Raw genomic sequence first — 16,111 nt, forward strand, 5'->3', positions numbered from 1 at the left:
ATTGCTTCTTTATTTAAAATACTATTTGCTTGTAGCGATATCAAAAAACAATAAATGAAATAACAATTTACAAGAAAGTGGACATTTATAATTAAAACAATCAAATATAATTTAGATAAACGATTTTAATGTTTTCAATCACAATTCAGTCCAGTTCATAGACATTTTCAGTTAAAACAAAATTATTACGAAACATTCACTGGAATTCATTTTACTTTTGGTATCTATATATCTAGGTCTTAACTCCTCCGCGTCCTCCTGGGACGCGGGTAGGTGTCATTGACAAAACATACGCGACATCGAAGATTATCTTTTGTTAACCTTCCTCGTCGTGCATGAATATCTCAGGAGTGCTTTAATTTCTGGTGTTGGTTCCAAACCAAACGCTTGATCGTCTCGGACGCGGCGTGCCCTCTTCATCGCTGTCCAGCGCTGGCTCGTAACCACGGTTCAAGTACGCGCCGGCTGTCGACGGCCGCCCGCTCATATCATCAATCTACAGAAAATATGAAATTATATTATATATTTGGTCCCCAATAATATGATGATGATGATGATGTCCTCCTAGACGTTTCCGTTGACGACGACACGCTGGCAAGAAACACGTTTATTGCATTGCAACTGAAACTTTGTGAACTGGGTGATCGAAAGTTTTGCCTGTCCATTAACATATGGCTGATTTTACAAGTGAGCCACAAACAATTCCCGATAAACGCGTATGAAAATCTTTAATAGCTGCAATGAAGCCAAACTGCCAATCCCATAAAAATGTGGTATAAGCAAAGGCAAACTCTTTCCCCAAATGTGGGACAGTTACGTTCAAAATATAAGTAAGCACTTACAGGAGTACCAGGTGGGATGTAGAGGAAGTCGTTGGTAGAGTTCCTGGCTGCCTGCAGCTGTGAGCGGCGGCGCTCGGCTACGACGGAGTCGCGGCGAGTTTTGATAGCGCGGAGAGTTGCACGACGCACTTCTGGGTTTGCTCCCAAGGATGGTAAGCGGGAGATAATGGCTGCGAAATAACATATAGATTAGTTATACTGGGCGCGTCAGATGAAAGTACTATTACACATGAACGATGACACTTTTATTGTGCGTCTGTACTATAAGATACTTTTTAGTAAATCTATCGTATCAATTTCATATACAATTTTAAGCTTTCCTTTGAAATTCGCAATGAGGTCAAAAAGTAGAGCCTCAAGCCCACTAAATTATATTTTTAATACCATATCATAATGGTTTCTTAGCTCGTGGCTCAGCTATAACCGCATAAGTGATTCGATCACAGGTTAAGCTATGCTTGACGCGGTTGGTCCGTAGATGGATGACCATCTTTGTCATAACGAGTTCCTCCGTGTTTCGGAAGGCACGTTAAATTGTGGGTCCCGGCTGTTATTCCTACATCTTTGACAGTCGTTACATGTAGTCAGAAGCTTGAAAAAGTCTGACAGCCAGTCTAACCAAGGGGTATCGTGTTGCCCAGGTAACTGGGTTGAGGAGGTCAGATAGGCAGTCGCTCCTTGTAAAACACTGGTACTTAGCTGAAACCGGTTGGACTGGTAGCCGACCCCAACATAGTTGGGAAAAGGCTAGGTGAATGATGAATGGTTTCTTAGGTTTACGCGAATGTTAGACATTGAAATGAAACTAGTTTACGGATTTTTTCGCGGTTTATCATAATTTCTATAAACTAGAATAGATTAAAGAACGAAATTTTACTGATATTGTATAGAATAATAGTATGGGACACACAAGTCAAAATAAAATACTGTTCACTCACAAGCATCGCCCTTCTGCAGAATGGTCAGCCGTCTCTTGAAGTTGGCATCCAGATTGATAGCGCCTTGTTTGTTATTTTTGGACTTCTCTAAGTCATGAATGGTCTTCCTACGGGATACATGATCATCAATGTACCCATTCCGATCCAAGTCATCCGTGTTCAGACGTTGCAGGTCCTTCGCTATCTCTATCGCATGACTGTCTATGAGCGCGTTCTCTGATAGGTCTTCGGGCTGTAGAAAATTTTAAATATTGTCATATTACATAAATTTGAGAAGTTCACAATACTTTAAATTAAATAATCACACAGTTCCAACATAAAAACTAATAGAATAAAATACGCCTTATTTATTTTTTTAGCAATATGTTACTGAATGATATTAAAATGAGGAGGTATTCAACAACCGTGCTATGAAAAAAGGTTTTACGCCTTCCACAAAAGTACACACAATCATCTATTGAAGTAAAAGTATGAATTAAAACATTATTCTATAAACGTTACATTTTTCGAAAAACAAACGAGTTTAAACGTTATTTACCTTAAACATTTTTTCAAATTATCACAACCCTACATTTAAATATAACTATTTATATGAAAACAACATTCCTCTACGACTCAAATTCAAATGGCGTATATCATACTTCAGATTACTAATTATCTATAACAACATACGTATGAAAATATTTGAGAGCCACTTACTTTCTTGTTGAAGTACCAGTTGAGGTTCGTGATAGAGAGTAGATGGGTGAGTGTGCCCATCCTATGTAACAGCATGGCGGTAAACTGTATGAGAATGACTGTCCCGAAGAAAATCAAGAATACCGACCCAATCGGCTCGAGCGTCAAGAAGTCTTGTTGGATTTGGAACTATTCGTGAAAAATAAAACATAAAAAATATTAATATTGGAATGAATGATTGTTTGCAGTCTGGTAAGTTAAATAGTTTTGTTTTAATTAGTCTAGGGGCACGAGAGTGCAGCCAAGTAACATTTATTCAGGCTTAGAAATACTTAGGCACTTATTTATAAAGTTCAATGCTTTTTCGAAGGACAAAAATATCAAATATATTCAAACGCCAATGAAAACATTTTTTTAACTAGCTTATTTGACTTGTAGGCTTGACTTGTATCATGGAATAACACATATTTATATCACTATACTAGTCCTCAAGATAAAATTATTATATTACTTGAAGTACCAACGGATGCCAATAGATGGCGCTATTCAAGAAATTTGAGAATGAATCCGAATAGTATCATAAAATATTAAATGATTTAGAGAACAATCTCGACTCGGACAAAACCCTCGCTACAGCCTTTTAAGGTGGTCTGTTTACATACAGTTTATTGATAGCTTAAGAGATAGTTATCTGTAATAGGTTCTACTTGAATGCAAGTGATTGTTTTGTTACAAAAGCTTCCAGACTTAGGTACACATCTTTAGCACTTTACACAGCACAAGACACTAACTAAAAAGTGTAATTAACTTAATCAATTGCATATTTTACTTACAATTATCGTAGCGAACAAGTTAAATAGTTAGTTGGCTTATAAATCATTTTTAGCAATTTGTTCTAATTTTCATGGATAATTAACTATCTTTCTATATGCCTCACAAAAGTGTTATAATCGAATAATATAAAAAAGCGATAACCTACTAAATATTGTTATTAGTTTAATTACTTACTATCACATGATATTAAATTATTGTTGATTTGGACTAAATTATGCATTTGGACTAGATTTTGTTAGCTCAACTTCTCTTTTTATACATTAATATCTTGCTTACTTAAAATATAGATAAAATCAGAAAAAAAATCTCTAGGTAAAGATATGTCAGAAAAGTTACACCTGAGGCGAAATTGGCGTCTAAGAGCGTCTGCGCACTAACTGCTTGAGCGTAGGAGGTCCAATGCGTGGATGCCAAAATAACGCAATGTAACGTGTTGTCGCGGCGTCAGTAATAGCATGTTAGTGTAAAACACTTACCATATTAGTATCACTGTCATATTCGATACTGGATTGCTGTCCAAACGGCCACTTGAAGTGCAACTGGTCCTGGTTTATTTGCAGCAAGAATATAACTATGACGAAAAGCGCGTTCACCATCACAAACGCAAATACCATCTTGTCACGAAGGTTCTTCAAGTCAGTTTTAATACGTTTCTAAAGAACAAAAAGAAATTTGGTATGAGTAAATTGTTTTTTTTTTTACCACATGGGAGTAAAATTTATCATTAACTAAAGGCTATATACAAATCCATTAAATCACTTTGTACGAAACACTTAAGATTAGACTCCAAATCTATTGACGGTTCACATATTGGGGTAGAGATTAGTTACAAACGTCATATTCGCCTCCTTCGCCCTTATACCACTTTCAATTTTCAAGTGAATATATTTATTTAAATATGAACACAAAACCCTCATCTTTCATTTTATACTCGTAGAAACAAAAAAAAGTTAACATACAATTTCCTCTTCGTTTTCTTCGATTGGCGTTAAGTAGACATCGATAAGATCCTTCCAGAATTCAGTCTCTGCTGTGGTCAGGAAGTCTACTTCTCCTTTCTGCAGGTCTCGGTCTTCTATCCAGTACGGGTTTACTAGATCTTCACGTATTTCCTGAAATATTTTTTCTAATTAAAAATATGATAGCGAAAAGTTTTTTGGTATTCACGCTTTTTACTCTGACCACAAATTAGTTATGACTTAAAGCAGATGTTCGTCCTCATAGTAACGAGATGAAGAATCATATCTGTATGGAACGGGTAGGTTTTTGTTTAACTGACAGTTTGAAAGGTTAACGTAAGAATGGTTGTTTCTTCTATCTTCTTGTGGAATACTTAATTTATACATCATAATTACTCTTGGCGTGTTGACAGAGAGTTCGCTGTCATCATCATCGTCTTCGGGCACCATGGGCAGGCCGGCGGACGGGCGCCGCAGCATGGCGGCTGATGACCGCCGCCTATCTGTAGCTTCTACCGCTTCCACAGACGCGCCGCTAAAACAACACAATTTGTACAGAAATTCGATCAAATGAACGTATCTTGTCACATCCATAGAACCTCAAAACTACCTAGAACCACCTAAAACATCTCATAAAAATCAGGGTATAATAGAGAATATATTCCTTAGCAGTACAATGGTCCCGAGTAAGCATGGGAAAACTATATTTGCAGTTTAACAGTCATGTTCGTTCAATGGTAATATAGGGTAGTACAGAAGAAGTCTTCATTTTAAAACAATAAATAATCTCAGTAAGCCTAATTATTGGTTTTAAAAGGTTTCTTGAACCACTACAGGTGGCCCTTTCCCTGAAAATCCTAAAACCAAAGTCTGAACTTCAAGAAATATACTATACATACAGCAATTCCAATTGCTTCTGAATCTTCTCCATGGAGTGGGAGATCTGCAGTAAGTGCAGGTCCTCCTTATGGTCCTTGGGGTTAGTGCAGCACATACAGCGGAACAGGCCAGCCACGCTGAATTCCAAACTGCCGCTCGTCTCATCTCCCCCCTTACCGAACAACTTCAGCACGTTCTGGTTATCCAACTTCTTTTTCGCCATTTCAGCCTCCTTTTTCTCTTGTTCCAGTTCCTATAACGTAATAACATTGATGTGATGTGTTTGGTATTTAGTCGTCAATCAGAACTGATAATTTATATGTGCAATAATGATCATAAGTCCTTATTCTAATCTAAATGAGTTGTATTCATTATTAATTCAAGTTTTATTCTTGGTACAAACTGAACATATGGGAGTAAATTAATTTAAAAAGCAATGTACGTGTAAATAAAAACAGTATATAACATACCTTAGCAGTCTTCTTCTGAACCACTTCCCTCGTCCCCCAAGTTACATTATTCAGATTACATAACGAGTATATAATCAACAACATGTACATACTGGGGATAGTAACATAGTATACAAAGATATACAGTAAACAAATGATTTCTTGAGGGTGTAGCGCGGCTGTTACAAAGAACGCGCCGAATGTTACAACTGTGAACATACTAGATGGCGCTAACCATCCGTCTTCCACGATCTGCATGGCGATACCGACTATAACCATCATCATCACCATGGCGTAAAGACACGTGATCACATTAGCCAGGAATAACTGCAAAGAGAAATAACGTGATTGGATGTTTAACTAAAAAAATACTTAACACAATAGGTTTTTATATTATTATTAAAAAATATCATGATTAAACATCAGAAAATTCTATCGAGTATTAGATCATAATTTTATTCATAATACTAGTTAGGGTTTCACGGCAAAACGGTGCAAGTTATAATAAAATATGTATCTAAATTCATGGACTAACAAAATTACCTGGGTTTTCGCCTTGCAAGTCATACAAACAATGAGGAATGTGAGAACGGGTATCAAGTTCAGTAGCAATGCGTTCATCATACTCATCTGAGTGATGGCGTTCATCGCACCCACCATCATAAGGAAGATGGTCCCCGGCCCGAGGATTGTACCAAACATTAACATACTCTGAAAAATACAATACAAAAAATAAAGCTTGGTAAATGGCTGTTAAAATATGTAATCAATATTTTCATCATAGTTTTGAATAAATTTATTAGAACACTTTATTAAAATGGAAAATAATAACGTTTAAATATTGTATTACTTTTTAAAATCCAATAGGTATTATTCTATTATAAGGAGTTGTTGAGTTAAGACAACGACAAATATTATTCTCACGCATTGTTGCAGGTCAATTTATACTTAAGTAATCCATGTTACACATATTCTGTAGTTGATTCCAGAAATACTATATATAGGGGTATAGAGTAAATGGAGATTTTAGTTGAGAAAGAAAAAAACAGATCATACCTGGTACAGAATATACAGGGTCGATATATTATCATTGACTTTGATTGTCCTCTTCGAGTCACCAAGTAAATCAAAAATGTTCGCCATAGTAGAGGGTACCCATCTTCTGCGCTGGTTGAAGAATTCGTCAAAATGTTCCGGACAATGTGTGAAGGCGTCAGACGCGGCCGAGTACTCGACTCGGTAGCCGCGCTGGAGCAGTAAGGTACAAAGCCAACGATCCTCTCCTATATATCAGAAAAAGAAAGAACTAAAATATATGATAGATATGTAATAATAATATTTCTGAACCTGATATCGGTTCAGTTAGATAATAATTACTACAACATGTCCGATGGTAAGTATTGAAATTCATGCAAGTTTCTATAGGATTCAGTGCCTGTGTTATGAACGGTTAAAACGGAACTGTTACCATTCTACATAGAAGCGACACTAAGCATTACATAACTCGTAGCGGCATATCGCTTTCACAAAGATAATGGCTCTGCTCTGACTGGTCATAGTAAGTGGAAAGTATCCACTATTCACGGGAGTCGTTTATGAAGGAAAATCTTTATTTCGGATGGGAAATCATCAAATGTCTCCTACCACGTTGGTTTGAGAGATAGGGATCGTCGGACTTTTATTGTTTCAAACCCACCCACGTTCCTTCCTTTGCCCTTTGAGTACGGGTGCCGTGGTAACTCGGACAATCGCGCTGTATGAAAGTTTCAAGCTTTTTGAAACTGCGAGAATTTAAAATATTATATTACCTTGATCATACTGCACAAAATGCCTGGCTTCGTGAGCAGTCAGCGTGTATTTCTTCATAACGTTATCGTCCATCAAAGCCTTTCCTCTGAACAGAGAGAAGCATCCAGGACTACAGAGTACGCATCCAATCATGTGTTCAGTCGCCTTTTGCAGCCAATGTCCGATAGCGTACTCGAACATTTGATACCATGCCATGAAGCCTGAAATATAAGTGCTTAATTATTCATCGTAAAACCACTGCAATCAACTAAACTGTATTTGACGGGAAAGGTCTATAACATACTGTCAAGTTCTTATTTACAATAACCAGGCCCACATTTATTTCTTCCTTCCTTAATTATTAAGACACCGATTTGTTTTTAAGAGTTCTGCGTTCAGTATTGGGATTTTTTGTGGTTTTTAACATAATCTTTCATTCATAGATCAGGTGATTTTTCATTTCTACCTGTGCAGGTTACATTGTAAAAGTGATGATAAAAAAATTGTAGTAACATTTATACACACCAGAGCCCACAGGATGAATACGTCCGCACGCCGCGCCCAAATTTTTATCCTTCTTCATAAGATCGATAAGCAAAGTCACTGCGGCAGGCTTAAAGTCAATGTCTCCGTCTAAAGCAAGCAAGTACGTGTTTTCAGCGATAACCTCCTTGCGGTCTACGGATATTGGCAGGTCTATCAAACGGTGGCCCAAGAAGTAGTACATGTACATGACCTGAAATGGTTAATAATAGTTTTTGTCAGTATTGTAGCTGTAACCGTTTTTTCGGGGCTACAATTCTTGCAATTTCATGGAAAAGGAATGGAGAAAAAAACATTGTACTTTTTTTAATTGTATCAAATTTTGGTCGATTTCTTATCAGTTTTTACGCATATCATGTGTACGTTTATTAAATACTCTAGACTCATTTTGCTAATAACACACTGATCTAATTAAAAAATCAGATTTAGAGAAGACGTACTAAAATTAAGCCGTATTTTCAAAAGAAATTCACAATAGAAATATTTAAGCCGATATATTCCCTTCTATCTTTATTACGCACAATCAAATAATCAATCAGATATATGAGATTACCTGAGACCATCGTTTCCTATGCCTTATTTTCCCTTTATCTTTCAAATGGCAAATCAGTTTGTTCTTTCCGGGTAGGGTCCACACAAGTCGGCCGCCATAAGGTGTTGGGTACTTTTTGGGGGGTCTTAACCTTACATTAGTCAGATGTACCTCGGACGCCGCTTCGTCCATAGTTTCAACCAAACATTTGACGAAACGGTTAACTTGCATGTCTTCCGTACTGTGATCTGACACTTCGAAAGCATCGTCCATAAAAATGTTCACTGTGAATGACAAAAAAGATAAACAATGATTAGCAAGTAATCCTTCTTTATAAGTATTATAAGAGATTACTAAGCTAATACAATCGTTTTAATATTTTCCTTATTTTTTTAATACCTACCCTCTAGTTCGTAGTAATCGGGATCAACGATTCCCAGATATTTTTGAGCGACTCGACGTGCACTTTGGTCTTCGTCTAAACGGAAAATGGATTTCAAGAATTCTACCATTTCCTCTTTTGTTTCGTGCCACATCGTCGCGCATACGTAGATCCTGAGAAATGACGTAAAAAGGTTTGTAACAATACTAAATAAAGCCTCTCTTTCATTCAATCCTAATTATTATTTTACCTGGATATACTGTCCGATGGCTTCACATCCTTAATCACTTTGTCTGTGCTGGCTATAGATATAGTATCATCACCCGGGCCTCTTATGTCCTAAAACACATAAAAATATCAAGTAATAACATTTTACAATAGTACTAAAGTAATTATATATTCCGCGCCATTTAGTACCAGTAAATAAGGTACAATTTAGGGCGAAGTAGAAATAAGATTAAGTAAAACCTAAATGGATATAAAATAATCTATTTAATTCTGATCACAAAAACAGCATTTAATATTAGAAACCTATCCGTAAAAAAAGTGATGGACAAAAATAATGTGTCAAGAAAACATTATACGTCACTTACATCAACAGAGATATCATTATCATCATCCTTGGTTCTATTCAAGAGCAAGGCTTGATCTAAAATGATGCTGCAATACCAAGGCTTAGCGAAGAGTTTGTCAGAGGCGGCGAGTCGCTCGCAACGCGGCTGCCAAGTGTGCGCCGTCACCCACGCCTGGGAAACCAGCCACAGGATCCACACCCAAGCCATCTCACCAACTATGAATTGGTTAATGAAGTACACTGAAAACAAAAGAAAGCATTCAGTAAAACAAATTCTCGGAGAATAGAACTTCCCATTTTTTTATTTGGTTAATCACACCTCAAACTCTTCTGTTTCATTACAGCTTATAGAGTTAATAGATAGTCTCTGTTGTCTCTAAAATAAAACCCAAAATATGTTTTGATTCTTAATTGTAAAGACTATTAAACTGACGTTAAGAGTAGGTATTGTTCCTTTAAAAGTTTTTGGCACATTCTAATATTTAAAAAAAAATGCTTGACTTACCTGGAGGACTTTCGAAGAACAAATTATTAGGTATTGTCCGATGGAAAGCACAGGGATCCGCATTCCTCATACCACAGAACAGAATAAGTAAGTTAATCGTAACTGGCCCAACAAGACTTAAGGCGAAAGTAAAACTGAAGTTCTGAATGAGGATCTTGCAAGCGAACTTTGCAGCGCCGTAGCAAACGTATGCGGATAACACTTGGATCAGGACCACCCATAGTGGACTACTCGAGGAAGCTGATAGTTCCAATTTGTTTCCCGTTACCTCGAAACCCAAGAAGCCATCGATCGTGTCCTGGATGGCTTGAACCTACAGAAAATTAATGTATAGCTTCAAACGCGATTTTGGGGCAAAGTAAAATGAACTTTAATTCATACGGAATAAAGTTGTTTTTACTACAGATGGCTGAAGAGATAAAGCTTTAACAAAATACCTACTACATGATCATTTAAAAGATTACCTCGTGGACAGTATAATCACGCTCCCCAAAAGCAGTAGTTAATAAGGTGAAGAAAGTTTTCGGGTCATCTTCTTGAATATATAGAGAGACCAGTATTACACACATGAAAACCAATATCTTCCATATTGATAGCACTCTCTGTGTGTAATACCGCGTTCTTTTGAGGCTATCGCGCAGCTGTTGTAGAGGCAGTAAAACTGTAATCAAAACAAATTAGACATTTAGGTTAGTATTCAAAAAGATTACCGAGTTTGTGTATTAGCGGTAGATAACCTATTTGTCTTCATTTGGCGATAATCTTTTGTAGTTCGTGCTATACGAAATACGAACCTTTACTGACAGACTGAGGTCGGTGACTGATATGATTAAAATATCCAACAAAGAAAAAATTAAAGTATCTTTACGATATTATTAAAAAAGTACTTGGTATGAAGTTTGCGCATAACTGATCCGATATAGCCACAGACATATAGAGTTAGAAAGACAGTATTATAGGGAGGTCTTAGCCCTAAGATGCGTCGGCTTTACAATAAACCTGCGTTATACATTTATAAACTTAATTTTCTCGCATTAACAGACAAATAATACAATTTTCCATTTACCTGACCACTGATTTCCCGTAGTGCCGACATAATTTTCCCACCAGGCGAGCGGAATAAAAGCACATGCTGCAGGGATGGTCCACAGTATATCAGTGCCTCTAAGAAGAGGCCAGACCACGAAGGCCGTAGCTTGCGCTGATATTGCCAAAACATCTATAACAATCTTCATAGTGTAGCGGGGTTCAGTACGGTCCCTTGAAATCGCGCTGAGAACCCCTGGCACGAAACACATTGCGTTCATCAACATTGCCCCTTTTACTACGTCCAGTTCTGGTAGGATCATAAGCACGAGTAATGCTATCCCAATCGTGTGTAGTGTTTCTATAAGAAGTGCCTGAAAAAAATTACTTGGGATAAAACAAATTTAAGGAAAGATAAGATGGTCCATACCACCATGTCATCTAAATTTATTTACACAGCAATGGCAAACAAGTGGTATGAGTGTTTGACTGCCCGCCGCCCGGTCATAGGTAACTTCAAAACCCGGCACGGCCGGCACAGCTCAATGTCTTTACAAATCATGTCCGTATTACCGAGTGAAACGCTGATAAGTTGTAAAGTACTGGCCATTGAAAAACTCGTATGAGTGTATAAATTCTTCATTGGTTTGTAAATACCATGTCAGCAGCCTACAGCCGATCTAAACTCTGATACAGTCTGTCAGAGTTTAAATTGCCTTACAATAAGAAGAATCTAAATTAACAGCAATCTCTGTAGGTACAATTAAATAAGTAATATCCATTTGCATAACGGAAATGGAGTGCACCTATATCAATATACGTAGATAAAATTGACGTCACATAAGTTCAAGTGCTTACGACACTGAATAACTAACAAGCCTATTTATAGATAACACTTAGTGACGTATCAAAATGTCTTTTTGTCTCCATTTTCCATTTCAATTTCGAAAATGCCGAAATTTATTAAGTTAATTATTTTTTAATAAATGTATGGAAGTTAATTCCGCGAAAATATCTAATCAGTCAATATTAAACATTCCATATCATTATTCTATGAAAACAAGATTTCGATAAGAGGATGCAATGTTTTCGGACAAGCTTAAATAAAAAGAAAGTATAATTACACATGTTGTAATATTTTGGAATGTGGAGCACTGTAGGGTATTCCCGGCATTTTATCGACTAATATCGAGTAAGATTTGCCTTGAAGTTGTTTGCATTGTCATTTTTTCAAGTACGAATGCACTTCCGTGACTTCTGCACATGATCATGATGATCTGATGATGATCAATATTATTTAGAGATATAAATGAAACAGGACTCGAGAACAAAAATTTGAGCGCGGCAGCTATGGACATGTACTCTTTAAGACTACAAGACGACCTTAACGAAGAAAAAAATTCAAGAATTAGAAATTGTCTAATACTTACCAACGCAAACTGTAGAAATGTTGGTTTGTGAACAGTTTTGAATGCGCATATTCTGACTGATCTCAAAAATACACCCAACTCCGGTATGCTAAATGCTATGAAGGCTGCCCATAGCCATGCTATCCTCTCTTCCAGTGTGTGTACTGTTATAAACTGCTGGTCCAAGGCTGAAAAAGACAAAAACATCGTGTAGGTAAGTTAGATGTAAGACCTCAATCAAACGTAACGTATAAGACGCAGATTAAGCGAAATCTGCAGTTCATTATTTTGCCAGGCACACCTTTTTTATTTACACTTCTGACAAGTCGCTACGCGTAGTCGCTGATGAATTACTTTCACGATCATAATTGGGCCTTTTTTTGTTATGGCGGAGGAAGCCTCATGGACACCCGCCCTGTCGGTGGAGAGGTAAGTCTGCTCATAATTGGTGACTGATATCTGTTTTAAACGAGCACTTAGGAAATTATTTTTTTACCTACCTAATTGTTTATTACAGTGGCTTATTTCTTTCCCTTTTTTCAGCTGTGATGTGATGAAAAGCAGTGTTCCTTTACTTATGACAGCTGATCCAAGAACAACGCAGAAGGTGATAATGTAAGCCAGAACTTTAAGGAACTTTACGCTGGTGTCTATCCAGGCTGTTGATGCCATGGACCCACTCTCCTTCTTCACGGGAAACTCTCGGAACAGGTTCCATCCTTTCGTTTCTTGAGTTGTTCTTTGACTGAAAAGCGGAATATTGGAGATTTAATCCGATAATTTTCTTGCAAATAAGTTTATCTAAGCAATTATTTATTTAATAAGGGTGACCGTATCTTCATTGTTTATGGGTTCCCTTTTCCAAACGTAGGCTTCAAGTCGGCCCATTGTGCGTTATGTTTTTAATAACGGTTTAGTCACGCAGATTTATCAGGATAGCCCGAATATTTTTAGAACAAACCGGAGTCTTTAATCATGAGATGACGCGGCGGCGGAGCCGCGAGTCAAACTACTATCCCGATAAAGAAGTGTGACGATACCGTTATGAAATATCTACATGATCATGAATCTGCATCATCAGTGTTTATAATAAGTTTACCCACGTTAATGCTCTAATCCTGAGGCCCCGCGACACCGGGGGTTCCGTACAAATAGGCTATAGATAAACAAGCACCCAACAGCAAATTTATGACCGTAAGAACCGTTGCTAACCTCAACTTATTTTTTTGTTAAGTGCCAGCAGAAATACATCTTCTCTGAAAATTTCATCGGTTTAGCTATCATGGTTCATGAGATATGTACATCTCGTGACGGACGTATAGACGGACATGTGGACAGACGGACGGACAGCGGAGCCTCAGTAACAGGGTTCAATTTTTACCCTTTATGGATATGGAACCATAAAATAAACAAATGCGTAATACCGTAAGCTATGGCGGTTATCAATTCACAGAATTTTATGATTCTATAAATTTTGATAAATAATCAATAAATGTATTTATTTATAGTCATTTATTAGATAATGTTTTTTTTAAGCGTCGCACGTTGTGCAGACATTTCATTGTTTTTGGCCTGGGTCAGAGACCTTAAAACAAAAGTTTCTCTTATATTTTAATTATTTAGCTACAATTTGTTAATATTAATATTGTTACTCTTTTCATTCTGCAAGCGTCTTGTTGACTTCCCTTTACCCAAAAGCTGTTTTTGAACTCGCACAGAGGATAAACATTGCAAAATAACGTTGCAATGCCGTTAGTCTTTTGGTATTTTTAATGCATTGATTATGTAAAAATAATTAATAGTAGAAATTAGTTTAATTATACGTCGTTTCTAAAGTCCTCTAATTAAAGGAAAGCGAGTCGCGATAAAAAAAATTGCTAAGCAATCGGATTTTATTTCAATTGTTTTTAACCAACGTCACAATCGTATTTACATTGCAAAATAGATAAGTTTTGTATATCGTGAACATCTAGATAACACATTCCTTCAAATTATAATCATTTCTTGAACTTCCTTTATAGAAGATTTAAGATTAAAATAGCTTAAGCTTTCCTGGGAAGGTAAGTATGTTATCTAATATAAAGTTATTCAGACACTACTCACTACTCCTCATAGGAGATGTAGGGTATAATATAAGAATAGTTTTAAGCGGACAGGCTCTTTTAGAGAATAGCCTACAAACGCTTGTCCCAAAAATCGCAAAAATGGACCAAAAGAAAAACTATCTAAAAATCGGAACGAATGGAGTCTCTCCTTTTTCTGTAAGAAAAGCGACATAGATTTTTTTCAGTTTTCGATATCTGAAAATTAGTTCTATGTTTGGCCGTTATTACATTTGCGGAGCGCCATAACAAAGGTATGTTTCGGGTTAGTGCGGGAGTCGTTTAACATTATGTTGCATCACGATGAATACTTTGAAAACTAAGTTGTGATTCATGTCCTAAACAGTGTAGATCTGTATCAGAAAACATTATCTACCTATGTTAATTATCTAGATCAAACTTGTCGCTTGTTTTTCTAGACGAGGAAGCCGTCATTTCGCAATGTAAGAAACTTTTTTATAAATAATAAATATAATATGTTTAATCAAATCAATTGAAAAAAGAATCAATAATTGATTTAGATTTAGATTAGACTTTGACCCAAAAATAAAGATTTTACGGAAAACTGTAAAGTAACTACGTAAGTATATCAAAGTGACGGAAACATAGGTATTTCAGAAGCGCTTCGTTTTAAGCTGTTTTCGCATAATATTACTTCGATAGAATATAATCTGCGGCAAAAACGCTTTGTAATTTTTACAATCTGGATTTCAAAAAAAATGAATTGCTAAACTGATTTCCCACTTGCCTTCCTGCTTTAAAATGCAAAATTTACATATTTCGTAAGATATGCACATCTAAAGAAACAAGCTAAATTTCCACTACTTTCATTTAAAATGTTTTTAGAATAAATAAGTGATTTACTTTGTATCGTCAACGTCGTCGTAGAGCGGAGTATACTCGGACTCCGAGTCGTCACTGTCGTCTAACCCTTGAAACCCAGGCGTTTTGGGCTTCGTCGCCATAACTTATTTGTCTGCAACAAATGTTGAAGTGTGAGCTGGATACTAAGAGATTAAAAGAGCTCAAGCTTCCCGGAAATGACTCCGAGTGAACAATTTAGTTAAAAGTTAGTTAACCTTAACCTTTAGTATCTATGATTGTTAGCTATTAATGTAGCTTTTTGCAGTTTAAAAGTGATAGAAACTAATTTTACCGGCAGTGTTCTCAATTCCTAACCCACGGCCAAAAGAGAATCATGAATCCGCTAATCACTATGGGTAGATGTGATTACATATGCGACAACTGAATTTAAATAGAATATTTAATAGTTAAGTTCTCTACCTCTTTCTAACGTATAAAATATAGTCAAAAAAGCTCATCAATATAAATTTACAAGAAAAACAAAAGCTTGCCAACTAAATTCTAGGAAACAATATGTGCGTAATTTATTTAAAAATAAAACTTACCTGTTTATAATTTAAAACACATCCACAATCACAATGTTTCACTATCTGCGGCTATATCACAACTGATTTAAGCTAATAAACAATAACAGTACCTATATCTTTATCACCGGATACTTGAAAGTCTATGGAGGATATAAATATACCCATAGATAGAATGATGTTGGTTCGTTTAAACATAATCCTTTATCAAACGACCGTCATTATAATTTTTATCGCGTTGATTACTCGTTTATCATCAATCGGAGATCGCGCTGTGATTTCT

At 36.4% G+C, this 16,111-nt stretch overlaps 1 protein-coding gene across 1 annotated transcript; it reads right to left on the reverse strand.

Moving 5' to 3' along the window:
* Nucleotides 1-105: 105 nt before the first annotated feature.
* On the reverse strand, nucleotides 106-15,959 carry LOC113493500 (chitin synthase chs-2-like). Its single transcript, XM_026871506.1, has 24 exons — nucleotides 15,850-15,959; nucleotides 15,305-15,416; nucleotides 12,839-13,083; nucleotides 12,360-12,526; nucleotides 10,970-11,303; nucleotides 10,368-10,564; nucleotides 9,904-10,216; nucleotides 9,418-9,638; nucleotides 9,075-9,163; nucleotides 8,846-8,997; nucleotides 8,464-8,726; nucleotides 7,893-8,103; nucleotides 7,388-7,588; nucleotides 6,636-6,862; nucleotides 6,123-6,290; nucleotides 5,601-5,906; nucleotides 5,151-5,383; nucleotides 4,648-4,786; nucleotides 4,252-4,404; nucleotides 3,769-3,945; nucleotides 2,480-2,647; nucleotides 1,781-2,012; nucleotides 843-1,012; nucleotides 106-496 (listed from the first exon to the last, which is right to left on the reverse strand). The coding sequence occupies exons 2-24, from the start codon at nucleotides 15,403-15,405 to the stop codon at nucleotides 356-358; spliced, it is 4,608 nt and encodes a 1,535-aa protein (XP_026727307.1). The 5' UTR covers nucleotides 15,406-15,416; nucleotides 15,850-15,959; the 3' UTR covers nucleotides 106-355.
* Nucleotides 15,960-16,111: the final 152 nt, after the last annotated feature.

This window comes from Trichoplusia ni, chromosome 4 (genome assembly GCF_003590095.1).
Source record: "Trichoplusia ni isolate ovarian cell line Hi5 chromosome 4, tn1, whole genome shotgun sequence".
In the NCBI taxonomy this organism is placed as follows: Eukaryota; Metazoa; Arthropoda; class Insecta; order Lepidoptera; family Noctuidae; genus Trichoplusia; species Trichoplusia ni.